The sequence below is a fragment of the Monodelphis domestica genome, chromosome 4, assembly GCF_027887165.1.
Source record: "Monodelphis domestica isolate mMonDom1 chromosome 4, mMonDom1.pri, whole genome shotgun sequence".
Lineage (NCBI taxonomy): Eukaryota > Metazoa > Chordata > Mammalia > Didelphimorphia > Didelphidae > Monodelphis > Monodelphis domestica.
This window is the reverse complement of record NC_077230.1, coordinates 5,312,862-5,328,945: the sequence shown is the minus strand read 5'-3', so window position 1 is coordinate 5,328,945 and position 16,084 is coordinate 5,312,862. Positions and strand designations below refer to the sequence as shown.

The 16,084-nt window shown below is 34.0% G+C and overlaps 1 protein-coding gene across 10 annotated transcripts in view; it reads left to right on the top strand.

Moving 5' to 3' along the window:
* TTC3 (tetratricopeptide repeat domain 3) overlaps positions 1–16,084 on the top strand; it is a 193,218-nt gene that overhangs the window by 48,760 nt on the left and 128,374 nt on the right. For all 10 annotated transcript variants that reach the window (XR_008911745.1, XM_056797083.1, XM_056797082.1 and 7 more), the window contains exons 9-11: positions 11,877–11,971; positions 14,866–14,928; positions 15,769–15,823. Coding sequence is in view for 9 of the 10 variants with exons in the window: in XM_056797083.1 (XP_056653061.1) it covers positions 11,877–11,971; positions 14,866–14,928; positions 15,769–15,823 (213 nt within the window). In the remaining variant the exon portion in view is untranslated. The remainder of the gene's footprint in view (positions 1–11,876; positions 11,972–14,865; positions 14,929–15,768; positions 15,824–16,084) is intronic.

Here is a 16,084-nt window from a genome sequence, read left to right as displayed (position 1 = left end):
CCACAGATAAAGGACCTAAAGTAATCATTTTTGGTTGTAATTTTGCTACTCTTTGTGGTTTACCAGTAGCACCTATTACTTCAATTGTACCAACAGCTCTACAATTCTTAGGAAGACTTTGCAAAACTGATTTACTGTCTCCAGTATCAACCAGAAGATCATAAATCTGATCTCCAATGGTTACAGACACATAATGTTCTGTACTATTAAGTGATTGGAATGTTTGTAACACTGGTGCAAACACAGTGACATCAGTACAAAGCTCAGTCATTTCCTGTCCATCCAAATTTACATCTGCTTGAATTGCATGATATTCTCAGGATTTCACATCTTTAACACCATCATCAGCTTTTTCACTACTCTTATAGGTCCTTATAGTATCTACCTTGGTATCATTACTCTCATTCACAATCCCAATATATTTTATTCAATTTACATTCTTCACTATTTTCCATTTACACAATCAGTAGAATTTTACACTAATTTTACATTACAATATTCTTTTTCCTCACAATTATTAACATTAATTACATAATCCTTTGATTCCATTAAATCACTTATAACTTCATTAACTTTATCTCCATTTATTTCATTTATTTCCAAACTATTTTCCCTTAATTGCTCAAATACAGAAGAATTCAGGGTACACCTTCATAATGAACATGCCCCTTTGTTCTGATCATCCTTAACTACTTGACTGTATTTCAGCCTTGCTCCAGATTTAACCCACTTCTGCATAGTGTTTAAATCTGGTAACAGCAAGCATTTTGGCATGTTTTGACATTATTTCTCCTTTGGTAATTGTTCCAGTTATTATTATTATTCCAATTATTCTGTCTACTGTACCCTCCATTTCTATTTAATTGCCTTGAAAATTGACCTCTGTATCTACAGTCCCTGACAGTGTCCAATATGATTACACAAGAAACACCTTTGGGGACCAGATCTCCTTTCCCTAGGCTTAAATTGGTTGCTAGGTTGCACAGATCTTAGAGCTGCCACAGTCTTTACTTCCTTTATTTCACTGTCCCTGCTTCTCTCAATTTCTTTTTTAATCTTCTATTACAGTGTTCCTTTTATATTTATCCTCATTATCAATACACAAATATGTTGCCTTTCTTCTCAATTCCTCTCGTCCCGTTTCTTCCCAATCTGGGCAATTATTTCTGAAAAATGATTTGATTTTAAGAATTGCATTTCTGACAAATATTCTCTCAATATGAGCAATTGTCTTTCTTCTAAAACATCCAGATTTAATAAGATTTCTGCAGCTTCTATAATCCTCTCCAAAAAAGTTTATAGATGTTTCATTTATTTTTTGTTTGATATTCTCAAATTTAGATCAGGCATTTGGTCTTTTTGTGTGCCTCTTCATTACATCCATTACTGACTTTCTGTCCTCTTTCATCAATTCATAATCAGCTTTATTACTATGTCCAAATTTTGAAAAGTTTCCAACTATGGAGTCAATAATGGATCGTTTCTTGTCTCATCAATAAATTTGTTTCTTTCCTGTTTTGTCAATAATTCTTTCATCAGTAAATAAAAATCACCATAATCAGTGTCAGAGACGTCTATAGCCCTTTGAGATTCCCTTACAATCATGTTAGGTTCTTCTGTAAATGATGGAGTTCTACGTTTAATTGATTCAAAATTTTCTCATGTAAATTTGTGTGTTTTTACTTTGTATATTTCATCGTCAGTTACAACAGGGATATTCCTTAATGGAAACAAGGAGTCTTGGTTTTTGTTACTACATTCAAACTCTTCCCTTTGTAATGTAGTCAGATTCTTAAATTTCCCATCATTATCCTTTAAATCATTTTCAAAATCATTTGTTAACAATCATTCTTTCTTTCATGGATGTCTCCATTGCCTCAATCTTGTCCTTCATAATTATAATCATTTTCTTCATCTCAGAGTCCTTAGTAATCCATAATACAATAGCTTTCACTCTATAGCCAACACCAAAAAACAAATTTACATTTATATAATACAAATAAGTAGAAACAAATCAAAGGTACATGTGCTAAGATAGATCTTATAGTTATTTCCATCAATGACTTCATCCACTCATATCTAAAAAGTACATAAAACCATTGGGCAAACAGGGTGAAAATTACATAAGGGATATATAGTATACACTCCCATAGGAATAACAATACAACATTGACCATGTCCCCTGACATGGTATTAATAGTGTATGTGATGTTACTATATGACACAGAATATGTTATTATCCACTTTGATTATATTACTTAACACCCAAGAACAGAACAACAACAAAAAAATTCAATTAAAAAAACAAAAACAAAATGGCTGCCTAGCACATGAGCTAGTGAGCTTTAAAGTTTAAATACCCCTCAGAGTTCAGCCAGAGCCAGAATTCCGTGGCCACCCCCTTGGAAATTATCAAGTACTAGGAGTGAAAATAGAATCTTCCAGTTGGACCTTAACCGCCTATCTACTCTCTAACAGGTTTTCCCTATCTAAATTCAATTATTTTCCCACGTTTACCTAGTTGGCTCAGACAAATTGTTATAGGAGGATTTTAGGGAAGGGAAACAGAAGAGATCACTAACAAATATATAAAAACAAGTTTATTAGCAAAAGGGATAAGGAATTTGGAAGGCGAATCATGGAATGATTTGTTTCTATTAACCCACCCAGATAATGTTGGCCCTGCAACCCCTCATGCATCCAGCTTTGCAAAATCCCTTTACTACAATTGAGAGTAGAAGGATAAAAAAATAATTTCTAACTCTTAAGGGATTCTAACTCCACCCAAATAAAACTCCCTGGTTCCACAAAGAACCACCTCTACTGTGTCCATAGACTACACTGATCCTTCCCGTTCTGACTAACCTGAATTTTTACTATTCTAAATAAACTAATACTCTTATCCTTATAATTCTTAACTTTGTCTCCAAGTTATAAAAATAACTTGCTGAGTCTCAGCAAGAATCAAGTTAGGACTCTGAGATTTAGCAGAGTGAGTCCAAACCAAACACCAGGTCTTAATTTAGTTTTCTCAGAGTTAAAAGAATCTATGAAAACAGCAGTAGGTAGTCCCTAGTCTTTCCTAAGTTGGGAAAGGACAACACTTAGCTCCTTCAGGTCTTTCCCTCCTTTTCTTCTGCTCAGACAGTGAGAGAGAGAGAGAAAAAGGCAAAGATGTTACCTCCCCCAGGCCCTCAGAAAGAGTCTAAATCGACCAGCTGCCAGAGACCAACTGTCAGAGAAAAAAAAACTGTTAGATTGAAACTGACAGTCCGTCTCAGCTCTGTTTGAAACTCTCTTTCTCAAGCCAGCTTCTCTACTTCTTATCTCTAAACTAATATAGCAAGATTTAATTTCTAATATCATCTTTATAAAGGCAAAGTTCCTTTACTTCAAGTTATTATTAAGAAATCTTATAAAAATTATAAAAAATGATACTTGGATCTTTAGTTTAAAAAATCCCTCAAGTACATGGTCCTTTTCACAGCGGCCCTGTCAAGGACCCTGTGCCAGCATTGCAGAAACTGCAATTACTCACTCCACAGTGGCTTTAATGAAGCTCTAGTTCACAACAGCCCCCAGTTTTGACTCTGGGCATGTGGATCCTCTGTGCAACCACAGAAATCCACTTAATACACCATAATTAGAGTGGGTCATGTTCTCAAATATAGGAGGCTAGCTTTTTTTTTTTTTTGAGAACACCCACTTGATCCCCCACGCTGTTAAGTGATTTCCTGAGGTGACCCTAATTGGGTCCTTTCAGGTACCTTTGCTGTCTGTAAGTCCCCTTAACAGGTGACTTGAGCAGTAGGCAGTTGACATAGAATCCAGGTGCCCCCTCCAAAATGTTAAACTGGGAAAAAAACCACAGAACTATTAAATAGAAAAAAAAAACACTCTTTAATAAGGAAAGGCCTCCACAGAGAGCTGCATGCCACACACCTACTCAGAGTCCCAAGACTCTGGATGCTCTAGTCACTGACCCCTAGGAACTCCAAATGTGCTAGATTGGACACTTGGAACTAATATACTGTATTGATTCTAAGATGGAAGCTAAGGGTTTAAAAAAATGGTATAGAGGGAGAACAGAGTCCAAGACAGAGCCTTGGGGTGTACCCAGAATCAGGGGATCTGATGTGGATGATGATCCACAAAGGAGACTAAGAAGGAGCAGAAGGACAATCAAGTAGAAAAATGTCTTGGAAAACTCAGAGAGGAGAGGTTCTAGAAGACAGGGTGGTTAACAGTGTCAGATGCTGCAGTCATTTCAAGGAAAATAAATATTGAGAACTGACCATTAGATTTTGTAATTAAAAACATCATTGATAACTTTTGAGAGAGTAGTTTTAGTTGAGTTTAAAGTATCAGAAATCAGATTGCAGAGGTTTTAGAAGAGATGAAGAAGTAGATACAATGGATATAGGGATCATTTTCTTTTCATTCCAAACTTCACGAACTTTTCCACCAACCCTCCTCCAAAAAAGAAATTTCCATATGAAATGGAATGGAAAGAGGATTTATTATTTGTTCAACTGAATTTCTTATGTATAACTTCTTTTAAAATATATCTTAATAGAGATAGTTCATACATGTAATAAAATCAATACATTGTTTTAAAAATTGTCCTTTTTCTTTTTTCTTTCTGAATTTCATTTTGTTCTATACATATTCTGACATGTCAGTGACTCCTTTCTTTTTTAGAGAGATAATATTATTGTTAGCTCTTCTTTTCCTCAAATCTCCTGCTTCCTGCAAAAAATATGAAAATCTCAGTCCTTAGAACAAATAAGTAAACAAACATTCATGTGTTTGCCACATCAAAAAAACATGTCTCCTTCTGTACTTTGAATCTTTCACTCTTTTGTTAGTAGAGGAGTAATTTAACTTATTGTGGTTCTTCTTGTGGTTAGTCAGTCTGCTGTGATCAGTAAATATTGATTGGTGCTTACTGTATGCTAGACCCTTTACTAAGCACTGAAAATACAAAGAAAGGTAAAAGACAGTACCACTTCTCATGCTGCTCACAGTTTAACCGGGGAAGGCAACATGCAAATAACTATATACAAATAAGCTATATGCAGAAGCAATGAAAAATGATCAATAGAGGTAGGAATTAGAATTAAGGAAGATCTGAAAAGATTCCTTTTAGAAGGTGAGATTTTAGCTGAGACTTGAAAAAATCAAGAGGCACAGATGAGGAAAAAGGGTATTCCCTACATGGGGGTGGGGGATGTTAAAGGGATTTTCTTAATCTCTCCATTTCTTTAAGAGGATAGAGAGCAGGATTTCTAAGTAGATCAGAACTGATGGGAGTCAGTGAGCCAGAGATGAAGATTCCTTTACCGGGGAGACCAGGACAGAGGAGAAGAAGTAGTGGGGCCCCTGGCAGGAAGTTAAGGGCGGCAGTTGGTTAGTGAGGAGAGAAAGGGAGCAGCCGTGGACAGTTTGGGGTCTTTTGCCTCTGGGATCTTTAAAGAATACTAGGTCTGTCTCAGAGGCAAAAAGTTATTGGCAGTTAGTTGATGACATTTGGCTGTCTATTGTTTTAGGGAGTTAGTTAATATTTTACAGATAGAGTTAGTGAATATTTATAGATAGAGTAGGTTAGATAGGCCTGGCAGAAGAAACTGTCCTCGGAAGACAGTTAGAGGTAGTTTTAGGAAATTTTATGTAGTATTAGGAATTTTAGATGTATTTATAGGGTACAATCTCTCTTTCCTCTTTTCTATCTGTACTTCTTTTTTAAATTAAACAAAGTTTTTATTAAAACTGCTCTCCTCACTTTGTTGAACTCCTTAATTTAAGCCATATAATACTTGGCGAGTAGCTAGGAGTTTGGATCACCTGTTAATCTTCTGTTCCTCACTTTTTACTCTGCTATTCCTACTTTTCAAGAATACATGGCAAAAAGTAGAAGTGTTGGAAATTTTTACAGGAAGTTCAATATGGTGATAGAAATTATGGCATACGTAGTGAAGAAAGAAGTTCCACCCTATTTCAAACAACTCCCATTCCCTGAAAACATTCATGAGGTGGCACAGCTTCCCAAGTTTCAGATTTTTTCAGGCTTATCATTTTTGGGAGTATTTTTTCTGATAGAATTACTTCAAATATGTCAAATTTACCAAATAATTTACCTAGTTCTCTCTAAGAAGAAACATTGGAAAGATAGCTTAATTTAAGACTCAAGTTGCATACCTTGAAGATTGTATCTCTCAAATGGCGCAAATTATTTTTCAACTTACTGAAACTATCTCTCACTCTAATCAACCTGTCTCTCCTACTGTTCCTATTTCCTCTACCAACTCCATGGCAGCTCAAGCAGAAACCCAAGAAACAAGAAATAATCAAGATACATGTCTGTTCCCCTTAAGAGGAGTACCAACCTTTAATCCTAAAGAAGAATTAACTGACCATAAGACATTAAAAACAATTTACCCCTCAGGATATTGAGGGATTTAAGTGGAGCACTCCTTTTGAGGATGATCCCATAGCAGTTATCAAAAAGCTAGAAAGCATTTGTCAAAATTTTGATCCAACCTGGATTGATTTTGAACATTTGTTAGAGGAGTTATTAACGAAAAGGGAGAAAGATAAGGTTATCTCACTTGCTAATGAGGCTTGTGGAAGGGTAGCAGTTTACTGGCCACTAAGGGACCCCAAATGGGATTTTAATAGTGATGCAGATTACACTAGATTGTGTCAGGCTAGGGAGTCAGTACTCAAAGCCATAAGGGCATGTCCTGACAGACTGAGTAGCTGGACAAAGTTTGACAAACTCAGACAAGACATGGATAAAAATCCTTCCCAGTTCATGGATAGACTTATAGAATTGGGAGGAAGATATATAGACCTAGATTTGACTAAAGAAAGGGATGTTAGACAATTGAGAAGGCACTTTGTGAAAAAATTGTTGCAAGATGGTCAAGGACTGTTTCAAAAACCAGCTGTCCTAACTGGCCAAATATGGACCTTGATGATTTAAGGAGAGTGGCAGTATATGTGTATAATATGCATGAAAAGAAAGATGAAGATGATAGTAATTTAGTAGAGGCATTAAGAAAGGAGATAAAAGTATTAAAGGGGAAACTTGAAAAAAGAGATGCAAACTATGGGCTAGCTATGGCCCCTTTGTGAGAATCTACAAACAAAATACCAGTGTGTTACTTATGTGGAAAAAGGGGACACTTGATGTTAAATTTCAGAAGCTGAACTCAAGTATTCAATAATTTTAGAAATAATGGAAACTTTTGAAACAATTCTAGGAACAGCAACTATTATAGAAATAACAACAGAAACAAATTACAGAAATTATGATAATAATAGATCCAATAATCGAAACGAGGCAAATGACATGTTACAATATATCTGAAATGGGGCTCATCCATGCAATGGCCAAAGTGTAAATCCTTCTCAATGAGAGGAATCTCAGAGCGTTGCACACGGACCTTTATGAAGGTCTCAGAGGGGAGAAGGTACTCTGGAATCAAAGATTGAAACATTTGATTTTCCAGACACTGATATAATTACACCAGTCATCCCAGTCCATTCTCCCCCAAATAGCAATGAATCACATGTGACATTAAAGGCAAGAAATACATTATACGATTGTCTTCTAGATACTGGGGCATCAAGATCTGTGCTGATCAATATGCCTGATTCTAATTGTAATTCTATTGGTTCTATCAATGTTGTAGGGGTATCAAGAGCACTTCTGAAAGTCCCAAGGCTTTCACCACAAATGGTGTCTGTGGGACCTTTATCGATAGAACATTTGTTCCTTCTAATGCCTAACTCCCCTAATAATTTATTGGGGAGAGGTCTTTTGTGTAAATTAAGAGCCACGATAATATGCACTCAAGCTGATGATACTACATTAGAACTACCTGAGAATCTCTAAATTTGTTCACGGTACTCTTTCTAGATAATCAAGAGGTGGATGAAACTCCCACCTTTGAAATACCAACAGATATACCCAAATCTCTTTTGGCTTCATCTTCTTCCAATGCAGTTCTACTATAATCAGCCATTCCGATTCAAATTATAACAAAAGGTCTCCTACTTCCTTCTATTCATCATTATCCATTATCAAAAGAGGCAATTGAGGAAACTACCCCAATGATAAATTCTTTAATTGAATGGAAAATAAAAATCCCTTGCAAATCAGAATATAATACACCTATATTGCCTTTTAAAAAACTGAAATGAGATGAAAATGAAAAAGCTGTTTATTTGTTTGTTCAAGATTTAAAGGCTGTTAATAATCATGTCATCAAAAGACTCCCAGTTGTTCTAAATCTTACCTCCATTATTTCCTCTATTCCTAGCACTGCTAAATATTTCACAGTTGTAGATTTGTGTCCTGTCTTTTTTTCAATGCTCATCCATGAAGATTCCAAAACATATTTGCATTCACCTTGAAAGGATGTGGTGTCATCTGCCTCAAGGTTATGTAGAAAGTCCAACTTCATTTTCCCAAAATTTGACACAAGATTTGGCAAATAAAGAGTTTAAGGAGAGCCATTTAATACACTTGGTGGACGGTTTGCTCTTGGCCTCACCAAGTGCTGAAGCATGCCAAAAAGATAGCAAACTTCTCCTGTTGGGATTATATAAGAGAGGACACAAGATCTCAAAGGCAAAGGTTCAGTGGTGTCTTCCAAAAGTGGAGTATTTAGGATTTGTTTTAACTGATGGTGCCCTCTTCATTTCCCCTAAGCGTGTTGAAGATATACAAAAATTGAGTGCCCCATCCACTAAGAGATCAATTTTGGGAACAACAGGATTTTGCAGGCAATGGATTCATTGCTATGGGGAAATTATCAAATCAGAGAAAATATCTGGGATTGGGAGATAGAGTATTTTATAGTTCAAAGGACAGCAAGGAAGTCAATATCACTGTCTATCTTATAGATATAAGAAAACTGGAAAGCTAAGAATGAGGGGCATTATGAAGGACTTCGAATGCCAGAGGTTTTTGTATTTGATTCTGGAGGTGACCACTGGAGTTTATTGAGGAGAGAAGTGACATGGTCAGACATGCATTTTAGCAGACCTCTTTGATAACTGAGTAGAAAATGGATTTCAATGAAGAGTGACTTGAGCAAAGGACATCAACCAGCTGATTACTGCTGTAGTCCAGGCATGAAATGGTAAGGGTTTGTAGTAGGGTAGTAGTAGTATTGGAAGAGCAAAAGGATTTTATTCTAGAGAGCATATTGACAAGCCTTTCAATAGATTAATTAGGGAGGGGAGAGCAGTAGCAATGAGAGAGAGGGAAAGAGAGAGAGAGAAAGGATTCAGAGATGGCATCATCCTCCTACCATTCTCAATTTTGGTAATAGAAGTTAGGAAGAGTGCAGGTTTTACAGGCAAAGGTAAGAGTTCATTTTTGGACATTTGGAGTTTAATATGTTTACTGGATTCCAGTTTGGATGGGAAGTTAAAGATTCAAGATTGAAGGTCAGCAGAGAGGTTAGGGCTGAATAAGTAGATTTGAAAATCATCAACATAGAGATGATAGTTTAATCTATGGGAGTTTATGAGATCACCAAGTAACAAAGTATATTTTTTTTCTCAAGGATTCTTTTTAATTTTTGGTTTGCCCTCAATCTCAAAGATATCCAAGCAGTTTTCTATAATGATTTCGTGAAATTTGATATCTAGACTTTTTTGTTGTTGTTCATAGGTAGTCTAATATTCATCAGGTAGTCTAATGATTATTAAGCTATCTGCCCTCAATCTTTTTTCTAGGTCAGTTATTTTGCTTATGAGAGAATTTACATTTTTACTATTGGACTTTTATTTTTTGAAATTTCATGTAATTTGATCAATTCTGATTTTCAAGTTATGTTCTCTGATAAGGCTTTGTGTCTCTTGTTCCAGGCTGTTAATTCTCTTTGTATATCTCTCGTCTCTAACTTGTTTCTTCTCCCATTTTTCCTCTGCTGTTTCCATTTGGGGTTTTTTAATTTATTTTTTTAGCATTCTTTTCTTTTTAAATTTTGAGTTCCAGATTCTGCCCTCTCTCCCACCCTCCTCCTCTATCACCTGAGAAGGCAAACTATATCATCAATTATATATGTTAGATCATGTCAAATATATTTCCATGTTAGCCATATTGCAAAAAAATACAGAAAGGAAATTATATATCATTTACATTCAGAGTTCATCAGTTCTCTCTCTGAAGGTTGAAATGAAAAATTTTCAGCCAGTCTAAAAGAAACAGAGAGACAAACTCCAAGCCAATCACAGGTTTATTGAGAGAGACACCTAAGACAATTTAATGAGAGTTCTCATCACTTATATACCCTAATATAAGACGTAGGAGATACACTTTCTGACAATGACCTCATAGTCATAAGAGGTCCAAGGCCAACCCCCAGTCCTCTGGACCACATGCCCTAGAGAGTTAGTTGCATATCCCTTCTATGGTAAAGGGATATACACTATAATGATAGTTCCTCTTAGAGCACCTAATCAGAGATCTGAGAGAATACTCCGAGGGCATGGCCTTCTGGCCTTCCAGCCTTCCATGCTTCTGGCTTTCCCCTTCTGCTTACTTTTCCACAAATGAGTCACACCCCTAGGGTGTGCAGCTATTGCAAAATGATGACTTGTTTCAGAAACAACAGATAATAGGGAGTTACAGAGAAAACAGCTAAATACATTACATTCAATTTGCTTAATAGCCTTAAAAATATAATTACTATAATTCTATTAATCACTAATTAATCATTACCTGAAATTAATCACTTTCTTTAGCTTAGTACCGATTGATTCTAATTTCTGGGATCTTATATCTAAAGGGGTAAGGGATTCTCATTCTCATCAAGGTAAATAGCATTTCTCCTCATGAGTTCTTTGGAATTGTATTGAATAGAAAAGTCAAATTTTTCACAGTTTTATAAGCCTTTTGGCATAGTTCCAAATTGTCTTCCAGAATGGTTAGACGAGTTCTCTGCTTCATTTCATTAATGTATCTGTTTTTTACCTCATGCTTTCCAGCATTTGTCATTTCTGATAGGTGGTTCCTCAGAGGTGTGTTAATTTACATTTCTCTAATCAATAGTGATTCAGAGCATTTTTTCATATGACTATAGATAGTTTTGATTGCTTCTTCTGAAAACAGCTTCTTTAGATCTTTGAGAAATAAAACCTTTATTAAAGAAACTTCCTGCAAATTCTTTGATTTTATTTCATTGTCTGTGGTACCTTTTAGCAAAATATAGTTTCCATGATTATCCTTTTCAGCTGGACTATTTTTGCTTTTGCATTCTCTGATATCACAATTGCCACCCCTATGCATTTCATTTCAAGCATAATCGACTCTGCTCTATCCTTCATTTCAACTCTGTCATGTCTTTATGTCTCCAGTATGTCTCTTGTATACATACAAGAAAGTAAAAATCCAAGATACATGTTGATGTCATTAACTTGGAAAATAATTTTGAAGACATCTATGTTAAAAGCAGACATGTTTTTTGAGAGAAAAAAGTTGGACATGCATGTGGGACTAAGTTCTCCCAGCAGCAAGCAGCGGAATTGCCTACTGGGGAGTCTGTTCGAGCCAGATGTTTATTTGCATACCAGCTGTGCTAGGGAGGATTTTTGAATGCCTTGGCTGCCCTTCATTAGAATATCTGCTTGGGCCTTGTCTGGAATGAGTTGAAGTGGTCCACGGGAGGGCTGCCTGGAGTTCTGAAAGCCACGGACCTCTGACAAATACACTCCACGTTATTTCAACGTAAACTTCCAAAGTTATGCCATATTATCTTAAGTATCCACAGTTAACATTCCCCTTCTTCTACAGTGTTATGTCCCCTCTTCAACTTGTATATTTATTTTCATGAGTACATTTTCTTTTGTGCTTGCAGGAAGGTGAAATTATGAAAACAAGAGGAAACGAAGAATTCTCAGAAGAGAGGTTTGATACGGCTATCACCTATTATACCAGAGCAATTGAATTTCGGTGAGGAATAAATTGAAAGACGTACATTTTATGATTTGGATAAGTGACAGAACATAAACTTTATATAAGGTCAAATGAGGATACAGGTCTGTCTTCAAAGAATAAATCTCTACTCCTTTGCTATTTCAGCAAGAGGAGGAATTGATAATATATGACATGTAGTATAGATGATTTTGAATGCCACAATCAAGCAAACGTAAGCAAAATTGTGAAATAACTGAAATGTTATCTTTTGCCTTTTCAAGTGGTATTTGTATCTTAAAAGAATTATAAGTTTAAGACCAGCTTTTGGAGTTATAGAGAGAAGTTCCTCTGTACCCAGGAAGAGGGAAAATGAAAATGTAGACTAGGTGAATCTGAAAGATTATTGATTTCTGCTTTAGTTAAAAGGATCTAGGAGAGAGAGGGTAAGGAATGAGATACAACCTCTCTTAACTCTAGTTCATATTCACAAGTTTTAATCTTCCTGAATTATTTGGAAGATAAAAATACTATCAGTAAAACTATTCAAAATATTAAAGGACTTAATAATATAACTAAGTGAAGTTCTAAGAAATATACTCGGAAAAATAGGCAGGAAAGAGATATTAAGGATTTTACTTGAAGAGAGAAGCTATTAGAGAGGGTCTTTGAAATCCCAAACTTTAAAATTTATTTTGAAACAGTTTTAAAAATATTTAATTTAAAATAAATTTTAAATTTTAAAATAAAAGTCTTAAATTTTAAAAATTAAAAATAATTTATTAATTATCCTTCCTATATCAAACCTTTTCTCCCTCTAGTCCATCTTGTACATTGCCATCAAAGTATTTTTTCATTAAAATTTTTTTCTAAACCTAATTATTAAAAAGAGTCATGGAGCTTGAAGTAATTTTGATAAAAAAAAAAAAAAACTATTTAATTTTTGTCCAAAAAATAGGGAAATGGAATAAAATGATCATATAAACATTTCAACCAAAATGTATAAGAAAGACTAATATATGCCATACTTTTAGAAACCAAAATTGGAAAAAAATTCATTTTTTAACAAATGCTTTGAGAAAATTGGTGGTCATTTTTGTGGAAAAGGGATTTGAATTTTATCTTACATCATACATTTCATTGAATTTATCTGGATGTGAGAGTTAAATGGTAAAAAAAAATCTAGGAAAAAATGGAAGTAAATAAAAATGAAATATTTATCTTAATTATACTGTCTTGAAAAAATAAGCACTAATTAGACATTCAAGTTAAAACAACTTAAATTGGCAAAACCAATTAAAAGCAACAGAATTTGGTGCTGTAAGATGGATGGTAAGGAAATAATTTCATTTTTTATTGTTGATTTTGGTAATACGCAATAAAACTTACAAAACTAATTGTATTAATTGTAAAGATAATGAGAAGAAGCATATCATGATAAAAAGAGAACTGGTTCTGGCACAAAAAAAACTAGTTCAGGTCTTGCCTCTGATACATACTGTTTCTTTGAATCTGGACAAGTCATCTTTCTTCACAACTCTCTAAGAATTTAATTAGTAGAGAAAGTGCTTGCCTGTAATTGGCTAGAAAGTTTACTCACTTGGTTTTTCCCAATACCAGTGAAATTATGGATCTACTTCTATTATTGTCCCTACTTCTATTATTATTGAACCAGGAATGTTGTTGGAAATATATACTGGTACTATGATCAAAAACATAAAAAAATAGCTATCTTTTCAAAGGTTTTCTTAACTTATTTATTATGATTGTAAAAAATTGGAAATAGTTTGTGTCTAACACTAGGCAAATGATTAAACTATGGTACATTAATGTAATGGAATACTATGATTTCAATTAAGACTGATCATATGAAAAAAACACATCTGGAAAGACAAGTATGAAATAATGCAGTACAAATTAAAAAATAAGCAGCAGAAAAATATGTACACAATAACTATAGTCATATGAGGAAAAGAAAATGAGAATGACTGGGCAAAATTCCTATTGGTGAGTTGAAAAGAATGACTAAAATGGCATTAAAATGCTTCATTCATTGAAATGAATTAATTTATGTGTTTATAGTTACTCAACAAGTTTAGTTGTTGTATTGTTTAATGGTAAGTTTCAGATAAAACATTTTATTTAAAAAGAAGAAAAGAAAGGAGGGCAAGTGATTTACCTGTGTTTTCCCTTCTTCAGGTTAGGCCTCCTTATTTATTTCTGAAACACAGCATTAGAACCAGGTGGCTCTACAACCAGGTCTAAGTAAAAATAATATTTCATGTTCTCACTAATAGTGTGTTTAGAAGGGGGCTTATTATTGCAAGATGAAATTTTTGAATATGCATTTATTTAAGTTATTATAGGAAATTGAAAATTATCTTTAAACAAATGTAATTGCCTATTGAATATTACTAATAGTGGCATCAGGGGAAAGAAAGCATTTTTCTTTTAACAAGTGCTTTTTTATAGGTTTTATGTATTCTGAAGTTTTACATTATATTGTTGGGTCAATTGTTTTCTCACAAGAACAACCACATCTCTAATGATACTATCACAATCAATGGAAAAATAGTATTGAATATGTAGAATTTCCCCTTTTTTTTAACTTTTAAGTTTTTCAATAGTTCTCTTATCATTACAATTGAATGGAAATAATAATGAAAACATGTAATGTGTTCTTGTAAAGTTGACTTTCTTTCTGTTAACAGAAATAGTATCTACACATTCATTAATCACAATTGAAAATCCTGATCTTCTTAGTTTTGTTTAAACAATGATCAAAGCTGATTTGGGGAAAAAAAAGAAAGAAAGAAAGAAAATGTCATCAGCAAACATAAAGCATTTAGAAGGTTTTTTTACACATTTCATTGTATGTTTGTTGTTTCTAGGTATAATATACTTGACTAAAATATATGTATTTTTTCTTAAAGACCTGAAAATCACCTACTTTACAGTAACCGAGCTCTTTGTTTCCTTCGTACTGGTCAATTCAAGTAAGTATTCCCAGATATTTATTATGATCCCTAAAACAATCACATATTTATGCTAAATCATATATAATAGGTACATAGAAAAATCTGCTTGAAAATTCAAATGTAGATATTTATGTGACTAAAGTCTCTTCTATAAGCCAGAAAAGATTATTTGCTTTTTTGTTGTTGAATTGGTTTTTGCTAACTTTTAAAACATAATTAAGTATTACTAAATATTAGAAGGTAAGAGAAAACAAATATTCACTTGTTTTAGGCAGTGGGTAACCAGAAGAAAGCAAGAAGTTTCAGCTAAAAAGAAAGGTAGCTCTTGGGTGCATGGGGAGACCATGGAAAGAACCTGTGGAATTCATTTTATTGCACACTAAAAGGCTACAACAAATACTGTTTCATGGGAAATTATTAACCACCAATAGGAAGGTACTAAGGATACAAAAAGAACAATTAAGTCCCTGACCTCTTAAAAGTTACAGATTGTGATAAAATATTAAAGTGTACAATTGTTGGAGGGATTGCAGTGACAACTGCAGTACTATGAACCTTTGTCTGGTGGTTAATAAACTTAGTTGAAATGAAATATGGAGAGAATCTCTCAAGATACTTACATGAGCGTTGTATTAAACAGAAAAATATCTTTGTTTAAAGAGAGAATATGTGTGTATGGGAATTATGTGACTGATATTTTTATGTTATGCTAAAGATCAAAACTTATGATTTCAGGGCTGAAAGTATTGTTAATGAGTAAGAATACAGCAGACAATTTGTCTGAAACTTTTTGTGTGATACAATTTGCACTTCACAATAACATGTTATCAAACAAGTTTTTTACTTCTTTTTTTCTAGGTGTGCACTTGGTGATGGAAAGAGGGCCACTATTCTAAAGTACAACTGGCCAAAGGTTAGTCTCTTCAATATTGCTTCCTTTAATAATTAAGCAAATTGTGCAAGAGCATTTTATAAAAATTAAACTGTTGACCGTATGTTATATATACATACATATATGTACATGTGTGTATGCATTTTTGTGTATATCACATTATAGTTTTGCTTCACCTAAGAGATATTTAAATCGGGTTTTATAATTGTTGATATTTTGCTTTACTTAGATTTTGAAATGATTATAATTTGAAATTTTATAGATAGTGAGCTAAAACCCATA